Raw genomic sequence first — 20,288 nt, forward strand, 5'->3', positions numbered from 1 at the left:
CCCCTGACTCGGAAGAGCTAGGCGCTTCACGGTTGGGCTGCGTGTCCAGCAACCCCAAAGAGGGTCTGAGCCGTCCAGTGGTCGCTGCCCAGTGGCCTGTCCTGGTGGCCTCGCCGCTGGTCCTGCTCTGTGCCTGGGTGGTAAAGCTGTGTTTTCCGTCCAGGGAAGGACTCTTCCTCTACAGAGAGAAGGCCAGTGGGTCCTGAACCTGGGCGGTCTCATCCCGGGGGCCTCGGGCCCTGGCCCGCAGTTGCGAGGATTTCTGCGCGCCCGTCCCACCGTGTCTGAGCAGTGCCCGTCGGTGACCAACTGTCTGCCCATAACCCGGCAGGAACCTCTCGGAGAAGTTCCTCACCACCCTGAAGCTTTCGCTCACAACAAAACCATGTCAAAACTAAGTCTAATAAAACGGAAAATGGGGAATAAAATGAAATGAAATCAGCTCTACTTGGGGTAGGCCGGCAAGAAACTTCAAATTAGTTCAATCCGACCCATCTTCGCCGCTTCGCGATTGATACCCCAGACCAGGGGTTGATCTCGGATGAAGGCACCAGGGACGAGGTGGGAAATGGAAATTATCATTTGCAAACATTAGGCTGACACTTTGTGCGTGCGGGGGATGAGGGCTGACAGCTCTGATTTGCCGGCTCGGCTCCTCTCTGCCAAAGAGCGCTCTGTGGATTAGGGGGGCCCCTTTCATGGCAACCCATCTTCATCTTCGCTGCTCATTAAAACTTTGTGGAGCTGGAGAAGTTGGCGGAGGAGAGGAAACTGCAGGAACCTTCTGAGGGACTTCAGGTACACATTTGTTGAAAGGTGTTTGAGAAGGGAGCCTTGGGTCTGACAAACCGGATTTTAGTACGGCTCTCCGTGCGCAGCGGGCTAAAATAATTGGTCATCAGTGACTACTAATTCGGTTTAGTAGCCAGAGGCAATTTTTTTCTTCCTGGAAAATCAATGACAGCACGGAGGTCTGTTCAACGTGATTCCGCTCAAAACTGGGCCTTATTTGGCGCTTGATGCTTCTTCAGTGGGGACAGCGATTTTGTTAAAATAAAATTAAAATCCATCTCTACTATGCCAGTGGTCCGCCGCTCCCAGGGGGCGGGCAAGGCGCTGGCACCGGCCCCCGCACGGCCCCGGAGGGCTGGAGGAGTAGACCGTGGCCTCCGGGATGGGCTGCGGCCAAGGACCAGGGACGGTCTGGTTTGGGGGGAGGGAGGGGGCTGGAGGCCGGGCTTCTGTCACAGGCTGGAAATCAAAACCGAGCCCACGAGGGACAGCCCACAGTGGCACTGTGTACGGAGCCCCAGCTCCTGGTGCACCCCCCAGAGCTGTCCCTCTCTGCCCCGTGGGGCCTGCGTGCTCAGACGGCCCGGAGTAGTGTGCTTCCCTTCGCCTCCACGCCCGAGGCTTCCTGAACGGGCCCCTGTGTCTGACAGCCCAGGGACATCAGGGACCGTCCGCGGAGCCCTCAGCTCCTGCCTGCAGCTGCACCGCTGTTTCTCCCGGGAGGTGCTCCTGGCTGACTTTGCCTCCACCCTGCCAAAGCCACAGCTAAATCCGTTTTTTATTTTGTGCTTTGTTTTTTGTTTTTTTTTTTTTTAAAGATTTTATTTATTTATTTGACAGAGAGAAATCACAAGTAGGCAGAGAGGCAGGCAGAGAGAGAGGAGGAAGCAGGCTCCCTGCTGAGCAGAGAGCCTGATGTGGGACTCGATCCCAGGACCCTGAGATCATGACCTGAGCTGAAGGCAGTGGCTTAACCACTGAGCCACCCAGGCGCCCTGTGCTTTGTTTTTTTTAATTAACATTTTTATCGAGATCATTGTAGATTTCACAAGCAATTGTAAGAAAGGAAACAGAGGGGTTCAGTGCACGCATCTCAGACTTCCTCGTGGTCGCGTGTGTCTATTTCTCCGCAACGTCATCACACGCAGGGCTTCACGCGCCCGCGGCACGGTCAGGATGCACAACACTGCCTCACCCCAGGCCCCTCCGGGACCCTTGGCCACCACGCCCCCTCCCTCCCACGCTGCACCCACATGCCCAGGATGGTTCCAGGTCACCCTCACAAGAGCCCCACGAGGGAGAGGACCTGGGACCGCCATCAGCCCCCGTTTCACTGACGAAGACACCGGTTGATGAGGAACTAGCGTGAATGATGCCAGACGATCTGTACAGCTCAAGTAGAGGAAGTCCGCTGCTCGGGACCTGGATTTGAGGGTCCTGCCCCAGCGTGGTTGCAAATAGCAGTCTCCAGTGTTCAAAAACTCTCCGCTACCAATGTATACATTTTAAAAATCAGAATTCACGTAAAAACCCAAATGTCTGGCTTTCCTTAGTGAGGCATTAGATTGTCGGTTAGGACAGCGCTGGGCCCCCATTCCCATGGGTCCATAACCGGCTGGAGCTGCTGCCCTTGGACCAGGCATGTGCTCCACCGAGACACAGACCCCACCACTCCCTACTGCCTCACACAGCGTCGGCTTCCCTCTCCTCCCCGCCGGGCCTCTACAGGCCTGGGAAACTCTGCCCCCTCTCCAAGAGGCTCTGTGCCTTGCATCACAAGGCTATGTGGCGACAGTCCTGGGTACCTCTCTTCTCAAGAACTCCAAGGACTCTTTACTGATGAACTCACACCATTTCTTCGGACCGAGGAGGACGTAGTCTTGCCCCCACCTACAGACAAAGAAATGGAGGCCCACAAAGAGCGGGAGCTCAGAGCCCCTCCGCGTGGGAGCCAGAGAGTGCCGTGCGGAGTCTGGGGTCTGCTCAGTTTTCCATCCTCTCTCCGCCTCCGTCTCGGCTCCCTTGGGAAGAGGCGGGAGAAGAGAGGAAACTCGCTCAGCGGAGGGAGGGTTTGGACAGGCCCGAAGGGAAAAGCAGGACCAACCTGCCCACTGGCCCAGGGGGCCTGACGCCTAGGCTCTAGGACACTGTTAGGGACCCATGGAAATGGTTTGATTTCTTTTAAAATCAGCACAGCCATTAAATATTTTAGATTATTATAATGCTTTTTGTGTGCGGAGGAGAGGGCTCACGACAGCAAGCGTGCTCGAGGGCTTGCGGAAATCCCGCCATCGCCAGGTGCCTGGAGCGGGAAGACACAGGCCTGGGCCTGCCTCCGAACAGCGTTTCAATCCCGTGGGAGACCAGGGATCCTCAGTCTTGAGGACACAAAAGAATTATCCCACGTACAGCGGCCTGGGCCCCACCATCGGACTTTCCGACTTGCCCAGGCCCCGGCATGTCACCGAGGCTGCAGCCCCCCACCCCCAGGGGTGCCTGGCCCACGGGATTGCCGGCATCCTTTGGGGGTCCAGCTCTGAGCCTCTCCCGTGCAGAGGACCCTCCAAGCGGATCGCCAGCAGCGCCTCTGTGGGGGCGGGTGGCCGGCCCGGCCCCAGGGGACCTGCCGCAGCTCCCACACCCCTCCTCACCCCCCTGCCTTGTTCCTGCTTGTCCCCCTCAGCCCGAGGGCCTGTCTTTTCTAACTAGCCTGGAGGAAGGGGCGGTAATTGAGGGGCTGCTCTCCCTGGCAGGACTCTTAGAGCTAATTAGAGAAGAGGACCTCTGGGCTTGTGGTTATTTTTTAATTGTTTGTGGATCCAACATAAAAGCTAATGACAGGGCAGGGAGACTTAGTTAGCCGAGCTCTCCTGACTTCTAAACTTGTCTAAGAGGTCATTTGCAATTTGTTAACATTTTTTCACAAGGGTGAAGTCAATTAGCAGTTTCCCCACACAGACGCCCAGAGGCGGGCCCAGGCTTTCTGGAAGCTTCTGTCTCAACCTTGAGGGTCTGTGCCTGAAACGGGAGCTCCCCCTGTGTCCTGCAGCGCTCCGCCCCCCTGCCCCACTGCAGGCTCCGGTGGGGCTTGAGCCCCCCTGGGGGAGAGGCCCAGTGGAGCCAGCGCACATGACGGGGGACAGAGTGCCTCGTGCACACGCAGACGTCTGCTGCTCAGGGGTCCTGGCGTCTGGGGACAGGGTGAGTAGCAGATGGGGCCTCCCTGCCCCGTGGGGTTGCAGAGAGGGCACCGGCTCCTGGCAGAAGCCGAGGAGGCCCCTTCAGCCCAGCAACTCCCCCCATGGACTTGACCCTGAGGAACCTCGCCCACAGGAAATGAGGAGCCACCTGGACATCCCACGATGGGAGACGAAAACACCCGCCCGGCGGGGCAGGGTGACCTTTGCAAATGTGTGGAGCGACAAAAGCCAGTTGCCACGCAAAGGGATTTACGTGTTTCGAAGCCACATGAACACACAAATACGCATTATTGACGGCCGCCTAGCGCCGGAGCGAAGATGGGCGAACCCAGAGGACAGGACGCGTATTCCAACCTCAGGAGGGTCCCCCGGGGGCAGAGGAAAGGGCGTGGGGCCAGGAGGGGCTGAGAAGGGGCTTCAAGCTGCATTTGGTCTATTTTATTTCTCTTAATAAGGGCTCGGATGCAAATATAGCCTGGGGGTAAAATTTGTGAAACCCAAGTGTGGGGCCACGGAGTTAGTTACGAAAGCTTCTGACCTTCTCTGCACTTTTGGAGAGTTTCCTAATAAATACGAAGAAAGGAGTGGCCAAATTTTGCTCCTCCGGAAAGCATGGATACCTGTCATCTTTCGGCTGATTAAAACTCTTGACTGATTGCGAACTTTCTTATTTTCCACAAACACGGGACGGGCAGCACGTGACAAGACGACAGGAGCACGCGTGCCGAAGCAATAGTTCCGTTCCCGACAAAGAAGTTCCCCCCAAGCCCCACGGTGCCTCAAGTGCGCCGCTTTCTGACTTTGCGGGAAGATGCCCTGATGACCACAGTAGGCGACCGGTGGGTGCCCCCCCCACCCAGAGATACGGCCTCCTTCTACCCCAGAGCCCACGAGTGTGACGTGAAGTCAGAGAGGAGCTCTGGCCGACGTAACTAGCTTCGGGAGCTTGAGGTCAGATCACCCTGGATTATTGGGGTGAGCCCTGAATCCAGGGACCCGTGTCGTTGTTGGAGACAAAAGGGGAGAGACCGGAACACGTGGAGAGGCGGCGGTGTGAGCCTTGAGCTGAGGCTGGAGGACTCCGAGCCCAGGGACGCCCCGGGCCACCAGAGGGCAGGAGGGATTCTCGCCTAGAACCTTCGGCGGGAAGCGGGCCCCGCGACACTCTGAATTTGGATTTCCGGCTCCACGTTAGGAGGGAATACACTTCTGTTGTGTGAAGCCACCGGGTTGGTGGTGATCTGTTCCAGAAGCCCCAGGAAGCTGATAATCAAAGCCCAGAGCCCAGCAGGTCCAAGCCCAGGGAAGTTGTTCCTCTCACGTGCTGGCTGTGTCCCAGCTGGGGAGCGATCACAAGCAAGCCAACCCTTCTCCCCTTCCAGTCAGGCAACCAGCACTCACTGAGCACCTACTATGTCCCGGGCCTGTGCTAGGCGTTGGGGATACAGCAGTGAGCAAAACCAGGCGGGGCCCAGAGTCTCCCTACGCCTTCCGCCATCCTCCCCTCCCACCGAAACAACGTGTCCTGTTTCATTTTGCGCCCCGTGTCCTCCTGGTATCCCGAACACCCGGCGTGACACCCAGCACAGGCGGGCCCTGAGTGAGCACACGGTACAGGACAGAAGCGACAGATAGGACCTCCAAGGTCAAATCCCACTCTCTGGCCACGCGATCACAGACAAGCATCTCTGTGGAAACCTCAGTTTCCCCATCTGTAGAAAGAGTGTTGCTACTCAAGCGTCATTCTGAAGGTCAGGGGAAAGGCTGGGCACGGAGGGTCTGTCCCTGTGCCCGGCCCCAGAGGAGCTAGCAAGCTGGAAGCTGGTATTATTATTACTGGAACCTGCAGGGCAGCCGGTTTTCTGGAACAAAAGGCCCCCTCCATCTGGCCTCCAAAGGGAAAGGGACGGCCTTGGCCCCTGAGCACATGTTCAGAGACACGCTGTAGGCTCTGAATTCTTTTGCGTGGGGGTCTCGCGCAGCAGCAGGCTGGGGTGCTGTGTTGGGCTCGAAACTGGCTCTCCCCGTGGGACCGGCTCCTCCGTGCCCCCATGTCAGAGGGGCCACCGTGTCACTGAGGGGCAGAGCCAGGCACAGCCCAGCGAACCCTCCAGCTGTGTCGAGGCTGGGGCTACGGAGGCCGAGGCGCCAGGCCCACTCCCACGCTTTGCCCACCGACGCGGGCAGGCGAGGCCCAGCTCTAGAAAAATCAAAAGCAGGAGAGCGGGAGCTGGGGAGGCCCCGAGGGGGAGCGGCCTGCAGCCTTGTTAGTGCTGACCCTGGCACGGAGCCGCTCCTGATGGATGGGGTTCGGGAGGGCCAGGCCCCGGGGGAGCGCGGCCCTATCCATTATGGGCCCATCAGCGCCTCCCTGAGCCCTCCCTGCTCCGAATGCCGAGAGCCTCAGGCCGGGAATAAATCTCTGTCTGGGCCGCAGGAGAGCAGAGAGGGAAAAAAGGCAAAGCATGAAAAATGTCTCATTCCTGGCTCTGGCAACAAAGCCGCCTTGCAGGAAGGAGTGAGCAGAGTTTGGGGAGGGGCGAGAGGTAGGAGCAGACGCAGCCGGGCGGGGGTCCCAGAGAGGAAGCGGGGAGAGGGTAGGTCCCCTCACACCGCCCCCCAGCTACTCTCCCTGCCTGGGCCTCTTTTAACAAAAGGCCCCTGGGTCAGGTCCACGGAAGCAGGCTCCCCATGAGGACGGGCCCCTGTCGGACCCAGTTTGGGGTGTCCCAGGACCCGGCCTGGCAGTGATGCATAGGTCTGGGGTGTCAGCCAACACCTCCCCGAGCATGAGGGTCTAGAGTAAACCATCTGGACCCGAACACCCAGGCTTCCGCTATCACCTGTGAGCTCTTGCTACAGGGACATAACCTCTCCCTGCCTCAGTTTCCCTGCGGGTCAGTGGAGGTGGTAGGCCACCGTGAGGACATGCTGAGTCACTCTGTGGAAAGCCTAGTCCCCGGGGAGAGCTCGCGAGCAGCAGCAGCACTGACCACTGTCCCTGCTGTTCGCAAATGGCCTCCCTTGGCCGAGGACGCGCCTGGAGACAGGCAGCCTTGCGGACGGGGTTCAGGATGTTGAAAGATGATTTCCTCATCCAGGCCCTGGCTCAGCCTCCTGGAAGCCTGCAGGCTGTGGGTATGGACAGCAGCTCAAATCCTGGCTCTGTCACCAACTGACCATGTGGCCTCGCAAGGGACTCTCTGGGCCTCAGTCTCCTCATCTATAAAATGGAGATGATAGTCCCTCCCTGTCGGAGGGGTTTAACAAGATGGTGCACCCGTCTGCTGTTTCTCGAGGGCTCTGCCACATGAACCACAGGCCCGCTCTCCAAACACACACACTGGTCCTTGTTTTGTCCTCTCAAGGCTCTGAGAACAAAGCCCCTCCACTGTCCTCACTTATTGTCATGTTCCTGGTACACGGTGGTTTCTGTCCCTCACGCCAGCACCCCCGTATGCTATCTCTGGACCCCTTCCTGTTTATGGGCCTTCCCTGAACGTATGATGCTTCACATTTTTTAAGTTGATGCTTCAAGTGTGACCTGAGCATCAGAATAGAGTGGGAAGGTCACCTCCCTTTTTCTGGACTTGCTACCTCTAGTAACGAGGCCAAGGGACACATTCACTGTTCAAGGCAGCCTTATTGATATTGATTGGTAACATCAAGGACAGGGGACAGAGCAGACTCTGGCTTTACCGCCTCCTCTGGCCTCAAACGGACTGTGTGTGTTTAGTTTCAAAGACTCTGTCTCAAAGCCTTCAAAGGTCCTGGACCATATTTCTCCTCAACAAATACTTAGTGAGCTCCTATGTGTGCCAGGCTCTGACGAAGCCGCAGTGAACAAAACTGGCATTGTCCCTGGCCTCCAGACCAGAGTGTCCAGGAAAGCAGAGAGCTAGTAACTGTCAGCGGCGGGAGCAGGTGGGCCAGGTTTCTTGGCCCCCGGATGTGCGTCTCAGGTGCGGGGGACCTTGCGAGAGCCACACGCTCCCCCTGGTGGTCAGGCCGGGTTCATTCAGCCGGCTTCCCGGCCACCCATAAATCTGGAGTGGGTCTCCCCATTCAGAAACTGTCGTCGATCCCCAGGTCGGTCGTCTGGGAAGGGTCTTATTATTATTTTATAGGAGTTTGGGTGGGCGGCTTGGATTTTGGCCGTCAGCTCTGGGAGGAACAAAATAACCCAGCGTGATTGATGGGCCCATTGTAAATTTGTAAAATAAATCAGCTTGGCAGAAAGATTCAAAAAACCTGTCAGGCAGCAAACATTTTTTTAACCGCCTGTAAAATTTCTCCATCCTTCAGGTTTGTCACTGTCAGGCTGCTGATGCATCTGATCGCTGGGCGGGCAGCCGCGCAGACAGACGGAGGACTGGTAGTATTTCCTGCCTTTCTTGTGCTTCTCATTTCTCCATGGTCTGAATGCGTTCAGCACCAGGACGGGGGCTGGTGGGTCTAAGCCAGACTAATTGGTGGAGGAACCAAGTTTTCTGCCAGAGTTGCACGTTGCTACCGGCTTCACATTCAGACTCCAAAGTGGCCCTTTATTTGTGGGTTCATTTGGTGAGTGTTTACTGAGGACCTCTTCAGCAAAGACCCTGTGGTCAGGACCGGGGATGCTGAGGAGCACAGAGCAGGCAGTGCGGTGAAGGTTCTGGGTGCCCCATCGAGGAGTTTGTTTGTCTGGATGTGGGGAGCCCCTGAAGGGGGAGGGAAGGGGAGGGGCCCATCGGAAGGGTAGCTCATTGTGTTCAGAGTAAGTTTAAAGCTTTAAGAAAAATCCAGACAGGGTGGTCTTCCACTCTCTCTCTACATATACATATAAGTGACGCAGATTCTGTCTCAGCCCCCCGCTAGAGCAGAGAACGCGTGGGTGGCATCTCCACCCGTGTCTCCTCCATCCTATGTTCGTTAGGCAGGCAGGTCACTGTCACAGACACCATCCTAGTGTTTAGACCAGACCAATCCCCGTCCCAGTGCAGAGGCAGAGGCAAATAACTTCACCTCTCTGACCCTCGGTCTCTTCTTCTATACGATGGGATGTGAGAGTTCCAGCCTGGCACTCACTGAGCTGTTCAGAGTTATTTAAGGAGAGGGTGCCTGGGAGGCGTTCAATTATAACAATAACGTAGTTGGCACTGTGAGTTCAGAGCAGGGGCCTCCTACTGTTCATCCGGCCCATGCCATACACAGACATGCGTGGCGGGGGGGGGGGGGGGTGCTGTTTGCCATCCATGGAGGGATAGATCCTCCTGCTAGCTGTCCTTGCTTGCGTGTGGCATGAGGCTCCCCAGGCTGGAGAGTGGCCGAGCCCTGGGTGCCCAGAACCTGCCAGGAGCAGCAGCTGGGCCGCCGCATGCTGCTCCGCCCCTCCCCGCTTCCCTGACTCCCCACCATCGACAATCCTGGACCAATTAGGAGCAGTAACAATTAAGATGTGCCAAGGGCATGTGAACATTTGCAAACACTTATTAAAATGCATCAATAATTAAGTGCTTCTTTAATAGTTACATTTCTGGCCTCCAGACATATCTGTCTGTGGACCTTGGGTCACAGCATGCTTGGAGATCTGTGTTACGGCCCTGCACACGGGTAATGAGAATTTAAAATCCTTCCCTGACTCGAGGTCTGAGATTTGACGGTGAGACGGGAGAGCCATTGCGCACGGGCTCTCTCCAGATGCCTGATCCGAGAGGGGTGGTCTTCAAAGCCGGCCAGCCAGACGGGGTACAAAGCCTGCTCTGCCACCTTGTAGCCCGAAGCTGCACCCCCTTTCCTGGCCTGAGAAGTAGATCATACGTCGAGGCCGGATACATGCCTCGTAGGACTGGTATTAGTGTTAGCGATTCCGTGCACAAAAGGGCTGCCTGCCGCGTAAACTCAGCTCAGGGCCGCGTCGGTTCGTGGTGCCGCCCCCTCTATCAGAGGATGAAAGGAAGGAGCTCTTCCACAAGGGATCGGCACAGCCAGTCTACACGGGGATGAGAGGGGCTGCAACCTCGGTGTCCACCAGGACCAGACAAATAGCAAAAAAGGGAGAAGCCAGGCCAAGTGGGGACGGATAGATGGAGGAGCACGCATGGGTTCTGTCCGAGCGGGGCCCTGCCTCCCAGCGCCAGCCCCCGGGGCCAGGCAGGGGTGCTGACCTCGGTCGCCCAGCTTCTGACTTTGTAGGAGAAGCGGGAAATCCAGGTTTGTATATGAAACCCCCTGACTTTTTCAAATGTGGCAACTCGTTCAAACTTTCTAAGTGCCGCAGGGGGAAACATGGCCAGGGGGCGACTTGGCCGTGGCCCCCGTTCTCGACCGCAAGTCCGCACGGGCTCTGCTTCCCGATCATTGCGTAGGGCCCCACTTTCTTTCAGCCACGGCAGCTCGTGCGCTGAAATGTACCTTTCCGATGTAGTGACAATCTGCGACAGATCGGTGTAGACTGGAAACCAAATCCGCTCACTGGAAAGGGACTGATTGAATAAGCCCAAACTGGGGTTTGGATCCCATATGGTACGGGGGGCTGAGAGGGCGGGCTGGTGGAGGCCTGTGCCGCCCCTCATACCCGCGATTTTGTCCATCGTAAGATACATAAAGGGCGAGAGGATTTGGCGTCGGGGGCAGGAGGCAGAGCTGGGGTCGGACTTGTCTCCTGTGTGGCCCTTGGCGTGCTCGGCTGCGTGCCCAGCTTCGAGTGAGTTTTCCGTGTATGTAGTCCGAGAGGGACCTGATGCTTTTTGCTAACATATCTGTACTTGTGAGTAAATGGCAGTCATTTGTTTCTTTGTCTATTTATTTATTGGACCAAATCGCCCGAACAACTCCTTGGGTAGTCGTGTGTAATCAGATTTGGTTTTTTAACATGCTTTTAAAGTAAAGAAATAAATACAATCGAGGCTTGTAAAAGGTGATCATTAGGAAATGGGCCTCGGCCCCATAACTTTAAAGTAATAGCCCCATTATGGAGAGGGGCGCTCATCTTTTAACTGCTTTTCGCACGTATGTGGCGAGGTGGAGGGGCTGTGCACGCAGGCCGGGCATCTTGGTAAAAGCTTTTCCGGCAACCACTTAACCTCCACTTACGAAGAAATAAAGCGGAATTGATGCTGATTTGGGCCTGCTTTGGGGGATATTTTTGCTCTGTAAAAGCCCTTTTGCTTGCAATTTGCTGAGCTGCCCTGTCACATGAGGAAAGGCTGCTGTTGATAAAGATAAAGCTTTATGGCCACGATATTTGCTGCTAACAGCAACCTAATGCAGCATTTTCATTTTTGTGCAATTAATGTTAACGTCTGCTACGAAAATTGTCATTAAATACCATTTTAAAATCCATTCAATTTGCATATGCAGAGCCCATTTACCATCACGGAAGATCTGGCCGGTACTTCATCACGTCTTTCCTCTGGAATTGTCGCCACTCGGCTCTAGAGCAATTTCAGATTTTATATTGAAAGCCAGATGATAATGGATGTCCTTTCGGAGCCCAGCTGACTTGAGCTTTTCCACTGTACAAGGAATAACAGCCCCCCAGGATCAGAAACTGTGGGCGTCCGCACCGTCCCTCAGTCCCGGGGAGGCAAGGAGAGGAGCAGCGAGCACTGCACGGGGAGTCTGCCCGCGGGGCTCCAGACCTGGCGCTTGTCCGGCCACAACATGCTTGGGAAAGTCTCTTCGCTTCTCTGAACTTCTGCTTTCTGGTTTTATTTGTTTTATTATTTTTTTAAAGATTCTATTTATTTATCTCAGAGAGAGAGAGGGAGAGGGTGAGGAAGAAAGGGAGAGGGGCACGCAGACTCTCCACTGATCAGGGAGCCTGATGCGGGGCTCGATCTCGAGCACCATCTGTGCTGCAACCGAGAATCAGATGCCCAACGACTGAGCCACCCAGGTGTTCCTATTTATTTTACTTTTTTACCTTTTTTTAAAGTAAGCTCTATGGGCAACACGGGGCTTGAACTCGTGACCCCAAGACCAAGAGTCACATGCTCTACCGACTGAGCCAGCCGGGCGCCCCTGCTTTCTTTTTAAAATAAGGGCTTTGAACTAGGTGATGGCTAATGTTCTGTGTCTTCTAAAGTTTTTCCTCAAAGATTCATTCATTTATTTCTGGAGAGAGAGAAAGGGATTGGTGGGGAGACGAACTAGGAGAGGGTTCCCCGAATGGGGACTTGATCTCAGGGCCCTGGGGTCACCACCTGAGCCGAAACCGAGAGTCAGACTCAACCGACTGTACCACCAGGTGCCCCTATGTTTTTAAACATCAGCACATCAGGTTGAGAACCCATTTCGGGAAGGTTGGTTCATGTCTCCGTGCCTTGGCTGGGCAAGCAACCACCCAGACCCCCTGCACAGGGTTTTAAAGACAAAGGAGATTGACAGAGAGACCAGACATAATCCCGGAACCCTGGGATGTCCGGTTAGTGCTGTGACAGCCCACTGACAGATGAGGAACCGGAAGCCTCGAGGAGAAACAGCTGGTGACCAGGCTGGGACTAGAACCCCAGGCTCACTCCTAGCCAGAGCTGCTCCCAGACACTTCAAAGGTGGGCAGAGGATGGTGAGCAGACAATCAGTTAATCCAGTCCAGAAATGACTTTCCAGTGTGTCTTCAGGGTCACAGTCCCGGTTTGGAAGGCTGATGAACAGAAATGCCTTTCAGGGGAGAGATGTCCGTGGGAGCTGGGAGAGCTTCCTGTAGAGAAGATGCTGGTCTGGACTCTGGGGACAAGTAGGTTTTGCTTCGTTGGGTTGAGAGAAAAGTCAGGGAAAAGCACAAAAGCCTTGTGGCTCTCGCTGTGGAAAACGCTGGCAGTTCCTTAAAAAACTTAATCTAGAATCGCTTATGATCCAGCAATTCCACTCATGAGCAGATGCCCTCGGAGAACTGAAAACAGGGACTCGAACGGACGTTTGCACACGATGTTCCCAGCAGCACGATTCACAAGAGCCCGAAGGTGGAAGTAACCCAGTGTCCACCAGCAGGTACATGGGTACACAGATACACGGGTACACGGGTACACGGATACACGGGCACATGGGTACATGGATACACGGGCACACGGACACACGGATACACGGGTACACGGATACACGGGCACAGGGACACACGGGCACATGGACACACGGGTACACGGACACATGGACACACGGATACACAGGTACACGGATACACGGATACATGGGCACATGGACACACGGGTACACGGACACACGGACATGGATACATGGGTACACGGATACATGGGTACATGGACACACGGGTACACGGACACACAGATACACGGATACACGGATACACGGGCACACGGATAAACAAAATGTGGTGTTGGGATATTTTTCTGCCTTCAAAAGGGAGGAAATTCGGGCACCTGCTTCAGACCTGGATGAACCTCGGAGCCATTACAGTGAATGAAATCAGCCAGACACAGAAGATCAAATACTGCATGATTCCATTTAGAGGATGCACCTGCCGTCTCAAAATCACAGAGATGGAAAGCAGCGCGCCGGCCACCGAGAGCTGAGGGGAGGGAGCAACAGAGAGATACTATCTCCCCGGGGGCAGAGTGTCAGTCTGGGATGAAGAGAAAGTTCTGGAGACGATGGTCACGGTGGTTCACAGCAATGGGAATGTACTTCATGCCACCGAACCGGACATGTAAAAGTAGCACATCTTACCACAATAAAACACGATGAGAAGAAAAATTAAAAATAAAGAAGGAACCACAAATAAATAAATAAATAAAGCATGGGGTAGAGCCTGAAGAAGTGACATGTCTGGGAAGAGTGGCATGGGAGCGGGGAAGGGGCTGGTCCACACAGACGGACCAAGATACTGGCTCCTCGGTTTCAGGCGTCTAGGTGGGGCTTGGGGCAGCTGGAGGTCCCAGGCCATTTTGGCAGCTGCGAGCACTTCTGTTTCTTTGTATGGTGTGAGGCATACATGCCAGTAGTTTTTGTGAGGTTTGTACGGCGGCATCGTTTGGTGAGGATGCGTTGCTGTATCAACCGTCTGCTGCTGCGTTCCAGTCTCCTCCTTCTGGGGTCAGAACCTTGATTTCTGCATGTCTTCCACCACCTGCCCCTGTCGATTTGCAGAGACTGATTCCAACCCTCCAGCCCCTCCCAGAAGGGGCAGGGGATCCTGCCTGGCCCATCAGGGTCACGGAAACTCCCGGACTCTGCAGCTGGTTCAGAGGCAGACATGAGACCCAAGACTGGCCAATCAGTGTACTTCGCCGTCCCTTCTCGGTGTGGTTAGTTCCAGGAGAGGCAAAGCTCTGAAGTTGGGCCAAGGAGTCTTGATCTCAAGTCTCTGTTGAAGTTCCTGTGCCCTTCCCGCCGAGAATAGAACTGTTCCTGGTCATTTTGCTACATGAGGAGGGAGTGTGTCAGAGAATGAAGCCAGGACTGGGAAGCACAGGATGTTAAACTGGTAACATCCCTCCATTACCCAGATCCAGCTATGCCTGAAGCTCTCTACCCCAGAGCTTTTCAATCATATAAGCCAGTAAATTCCACTAAAAAAAAAAAAAAAATCAAGGCAGTTTGATTGGAGATTTGATGACACGCAACCACATTCTGCTTTTGTAGAATGTCTTGCCTTCCAGAGTTGGGACATGGGCTATGTGTCTGCTGCTGAACCCATCACTGGGACCGACGTTTGTGAGATACACTGCTTGACCAGGCTTGGAACACTCACCCCTTCCTGGAGTCAAAGGTCATGCCCCACATTGTTCCCTAATTCAGACACCTCTGAGCGCCCTCCCGCCCCATGGTGAAGCAAAGAACCTTGAGTGCCAGCCCCCTTACCGTGCCGGGGTCCCAAACGTCATATTTGGCGGGAGAGAGGGCAGGTCCTTCTTGACGTGCCGGTCTTCCTGGTCACTGATACGGATGTCGTTGAGCTGACGGTAGAGGAAATTCTCCCGAGCAGTGACCAGGCCGGCTTTCACTGCCCCCCGGTTCATGGCGATGTAGTTCCGGGTCAGCTCATGGGGGCAGGTGGGCTGCTGCTTAAACACATTCCAGTGTCCGATGGCTGGGGGCAGGGCGAGACAGCACCATGGAGCGGCGGTCAGTCTGGGAGGTGAAGCCACCGGGGGCACCTGACTGAGAAGAAGCTGGGGCGTGCGTCCCTTCCCGTCAACCCAGAGCCCGCTGCGGGACAGCCCTGCTTGGCCTGCTGGGAAGGAGGGGCCAGGATTCCCCGAGATCCCAGAGGGCACCTGAGCAACCTTTGAGTTGCTGGGTTTGTCCGGCCTTCACCTCCTCGGGGCCATCAGAGGGCTGGCGCTGAGCCCGTCTGTGCTCGAAGCTCGCACCGTGCAGAGCACAGTCTGGCCCGGGATCCGTGTTCCACCGCGGCTGGGGCCTGGGCTACTTCCCTGCTACCTCCGACCAGGACGCTGCCTGGACACCCCCGTCTTGGCCAAGCCCCGACTGTGGTTTCTACCAGAATCGTGCCGTGGGACCAGCACGTGAGACCCCGTGACTCTTGGCTCTGTCCCCGGAGCACGGCCGCCTGCCTGGCTTGAGAGCTCAGGTCCCCTGGGGCTGCAGAGTCTGCTGGCTCACCTGCGGGGACACCTCCATCCAGTCCCCGGGTGTAGAGTCCATAATTAAAATCAACTCCCGGCAAACTGCAGCTTCTCTCTCGGGGCTTCCCGAGCTCAGCCTGTTGGGGAAAGACAGAGAGCAGAAGTGAGCAGCGGGACCCCAGACTGACCACATAGGACAAAGTCAGCAACAGGAGTCACTGGACGCTCGCGGGGGCCCAGGCCCTGTGGGCGACCTGGAGGGCCACGAGGGTGCGGCGGCAGAGCCCTCCCTGAGCGGGGCCCAGAGACACGCGCTGGAGAAGCCTGCCGGGGTGCTCGTGCCGAGGGACAAGCGAGCAGGTCAGGTCAGGAAGGCCCTGAGGTCTTCACAGAGGAGGCGCGTTTGTCTGGTGGAGCAGGAGGGACAAGTCCCCGCCCCCGAGCAGCTGCACTGGGGGACCCAGCCCAGATCTGCCTGGCTGGGACGGGCTGTCACTCACCACCACAGGATGTGCCTGGGCGCGGAGGCCCCGTGGGGGACGGAGCGGCACCTTCCCTACCTGACTCTTTATTCCTACCCAAGATGGCTTGTATCCCGGTCCCTGCAGCTCACGGGGACATCGATGCCTCCTCGAATCCTCACCGCCGTGGGGATACGGGGACAAGGCCCACTATCGCCTTCCCAGTGGCTTCCCAGTGGCTGGACAGCGTTCCTCACTCTCTGGGTCTCTGGCAGACTCCTCCTTGTCCCCCAGAAGGGGGTTGTAGGAACAAAACTGCCCTATCACCGACCGCACGACTTCCCTATTTTATAGACAGGGAAGCCGATGCCTAGAGAGACGGTCGTGATCCGGGCTCCCAAGGGACAGGATGGGTTTCACACGCCGGTGTGTTTGGCCCCCCGCCAGGGCTCTAAGTCATTAGAGTAGACGACACCGCCCCTCTTCAGAGGAGTGAGCGGCTCCCGAGGCAGAGGTCCTACCCTGTATGGTACGTAGATCATCTCCTTCTCAGCTTTATCGAGCCCTGGCTGGATTCCCACTGAGTCCCAGACACAGCGTTCAGTCCTTCCTAGGCTTCTCGTGCTGGGTCCTCACAACCCCCCTGTGAGGTGGAACCCATCGCCACCCTGTTTCTCAGATGAGGAAGCTGTGGCACAGACAAGTCAGGCAGTTTGCACAAAGCCACACAGCAGCAAGTGGCCGAGCCGGGATTTGAACCCAAGCCGTCTATCTCCAGCCCACGTTCAGATCCACCAGTTCAACAAAGACCCACGAGCCAGCATGCCTGGATTATAAATTCCCACGCAGCCAGAAGCATGACGTGTGTCGCCTTCCCTCTGCTGGTGGCACATTGCAGGTGCTCAATAAATGCCTGAGATTAAAAACCTCTTTCTCTGGGAAGCCCTCCCGGGTTGCCTTCAGTCCAGACAACTTTCCCTGTCATATGGCATCATGAGCTCTACCTACAGGGCACTTTCAAAATCACACAATAGTACCTCCGCGGCACAGACGGGCTTGGACAGTATGACGCTTACACTCGGAGAGAGCCGGCCACCGAGGATGACATATCGCTGAAGGTCACTGACGTGAAATGTCTCAGACAGCAAGTCCATGGAGACAGGAAGTAGATTCGTGGTGGCTTCCGGCTGGGAGGGAGATGGGAATGGGATGCTCGGGGTGCGGGGTGATGGCTGAGAGGGACCCTAAAACCCACGATGGTGATGCTTGCCCAAGTCTGGGAATATGCGAAAAGCCACAGGCTTGGGCACTTTGTTTGGGTGAATTGTGCCGCGTGTGAACTGTATGTACATCAGTGAAGCCGTTAGAAATGACAAAGCGGCGTAATTAAGTCATTAATTGCATGGCGATCAGCTTCATGTCTGTCTCCCCTGGTAAAATGTGTTCTCAGTCTTTATCTGTTTTAAGGTTAATGTTTTTAAGCTCTTTAAAGATAGATCTTTTTTTTTTTTTTTTTAGCAGTTTTATGTTCACAGCAAAACTGAGAAGAAAGTGTAGAGATTCTGCCCCTCCTCCCGCGACCCCTCCTCCCGCGACCCCCTCCTCCCCCGCGCTCACCCCTTTATCCTTGTGCGCAGCGTACAACAGACGCTGGTGAGTAAGGATGGAGGGAATGAACGAACGAAATGCCTCCGTGGAGACCCCATCCGTTCTCTTCTGCACATTGCTCTGCCTCTTCTTCCCCATCTCAAAACCAGGCCTGTCCCCCTTTGAGAGGGACAGAGCTCGGGGTTCCAGGCAGCCGCACGGAGCCTCTGCTGTGTGGTTCGTGGTTTGCTCTGAATTCCTTCTGCAAGACTCACTCTGAGCTGCAGACAAAGATCTGGCTTCTCATTTGTTTATGAAAATGATCTGGCCTCTCCGGTGACTGCAGGGGAAGTTAATTAAAATGTGGCTTCTCCAGGAGAGCCCCCCACCTCAGGGCAGGTGCAGGTGGGCAGATTTCCAGCTGGCAAAGGAACGACAGACAGACTCAGGCGCTGGCTGTTATGCTGGTGCTCGGGGGGTGGGGCAGGGAAGCAGAGAAGCTGGCAGGTGCCTGTCTCTGCGCTTTTGACCAAGAGCTCCCCGGAAATCAACGACTGCCCACAGACTTTGAAGCCTTAGGCTGCAAGAAACATCCCAATGGGAGGTTTACCCATTCTTTCACTCCATAAATATTTATTTTGTGCCTACTGTGCACCAAGCCCTGTGTTGGGGGTTCTGAGGTGAACAAAGCAGACTCACAGTCTTTGCCCCTAGGAAATGTGTTGTTTTGCAAAACGGACAACTGAAAAGTAACACTAGTCAATTGTACCAAGCACGGGTTGCCTCTAGCTCTAAAAATCTAAGTCCATAGAGTGAGAGAAGATATTTACAATACATATATCTTGCAAAAGACTTATCCATCATATATAAAGAGCTGCTACAAATCAATAAGAAAAAAAAAGGCAGACAGTCCTACAGAAGGGTGAGCAAGAGACTTGAACAGGCACTTCATTAAGAGGATGTCCAAGTGGCCAAGACCCATATATCAAGTTGTGTAATGTCTGAGAAATGCAAAGTAAAAACTCAATACTCTTGGTGAGAATGTGGAGCAACCAGAATATAGACGCAACTGGTGGGAAGTTGAAAACAGCCAGCGTGGAAAGCTGTGTAGCAGTATCTATTGAAGCTAAACATATGCCTACCTGGTAACCCAACCCAGTTCCCGCCTAGGCACCCAAGAGAAACGAGTGCCCATGTTCAAAAAAGACATGTCTAAGAACGCTCACAGCGCCTCCATTCCTAATAGCCAAGTACTGGAAACCATCCAAATGGCCACGATAGGTGGATAAAAAAACTTGTGACATATTCATTCCATAGAACACTCCCCAGCTGCCATGCTCAATCAGGGATAGTTTTGGCCTCCCAAAGGACACCTCTGGGATGTTGGAGACATTTTGAGTTGTCATAATTTGGGAAGGAGTTCTACCTTCCATGTGATGGCTGGAAGCCAGGGATACCACTGACCATCCTACAGGCACAATACAGTCCTCACCCTCAACATTGAAGAATTATCTGGCCCCAAATGCCAATAGTGCTGAGGCTAGGAAATCCCACACTACAGCAACAATGAAGACATAGTCACATACAACCACACGGCAGCTTTCGCATGGAGCGCAGAATGAGAGAAGCCAGACACGCAAGGCACATGCACTCAGGTGCCCTTGGGGCTGGGTGGCGGCTAAGAGCAGCACAAGGGGGCTTCGGGAGTGCTGGTCCCGCTGCTTCCTGACCTGATGTGGGTCCTGCCTGCTGGCCTCCTTCAGAACCATTCGTCTGGCCACAGATCGAAAGAGCACTGTGTTCTTGAGTGACGCGGAGCGCCCCCTTCACGCCAGCGTCATGGAGGCCCCGGCACGAGAGAAACAGCAGTAGCCACGCAAAAGCCATTTGTTAGGTCCCGGAGGGCTCTCTGCTATGCGCTTCTGCGACGTTGGGTTCACATCCAGAATTCCCCGAGTGTTGGTTTTGTCGTTTGCTCTAACTTTTCCAGACTGGGGTACCCGCCAAAGGGAATGGGTAGAGCTCCCCGAGAGTTCAGCAGGGAAGGGGGTTCAGCCTTCTAGCCCTGCAGCCGGCCTTGCTTCCGCCCAGCATCCAAGAGGGCCACCTGTAAGACACCAAAGGGTCCCAGGGCCGATGTCCGGAACACCATGGAGCTGTGCGCAGAGCATCTGTCCAGGCTAGTAGGGCAGGCGTGCTCCCTGACCTTTTCCTGGGTTTCCCCCCACCCCCCAAAACTCCCATGCTTGAAATCGGCCCTTGGCAGCTCGGTCCTTTAGGTCTAGAGGTCAAGTGCCTTGGGGCCCCTGTGTTCACAAGTAGATGCCCAGAGGAGCAGTGGACTCACCCATGACCAGCCCAGGTGACTGATGAGACGAGCTCACCGGCCCGCCTTGTGCCAACGCCGCTGACCCCAGTGACCCCTGTAATCACGGTGACCACGCGCCAGGCTTCTTCACCTCCATCCCCGCTAATGCTGAAAATCATCCCGCAAAGTTGTTCCTACTGTCCCGGCTGGGTGGAGAAACAGAGGCCCAGACAGCTTTAGGGCCTTGTTGGACGCAGAGCTCGTGAGCGGACAAGGCAGGATTCGAACCCACTTGGCAGTGGGCATGAACGGTTCCTCACCCTCCCACGAGCGCCAGGCGGGGCTCTGCAGGCAAGTTGCCCCTCACGCAGGGGGGCGTGGCTTTGACTTCCGGGCACCGCCCCTCCTCCCA

The 20,288-nt window shown here is 55.5% G+C and overlaps 1 protein-coding gene across 2 annotated transcripts in view; it reads right to left on the reverse strand.

Moving 5' to 3' along the window:
• CFAP77 (cilia and flagella associated protein 77) overlaps window positions 1-20,288 on the reverse strand; it is a 121,772-nt gene that overhangs the window by 36,689 nt on the left and 64,795 nt on the right. For both annotated transcript variants that reach the window (XM_059410465.1, XM_059410464.1), the window contains exons 2-3: window positions 15,558-15,657; window positions 14,793-15,021 (exon numbers count right to left, since the gene is read on the reverse strand). In XM_059410465.1, the coding sequence (XP_059266448.1) occupies window positions 14,793-15,021; window positions 15,558-15,657 (329 nt within the window). The remainder of the gene's footprint in view (window positions 1-14,792; window positions 15,022-15,557; window positions 15,658-20,288) is intronic.

Source organism: Mustela nigripes, chromosome 9 (assembly GCF_022355385.1).
Source record: "Mustela nigripes isolate SB6536 chromosome 9, MUSNIG.SB6536, whole genome shotgun sequence".
Taxonomy (NCBI): domain Eukaryota; kingdom Metazoa; phylum Chordata; class Mammalia; order Carnivora; family Mustelidae; genus Mustela; species Mustela nigripes.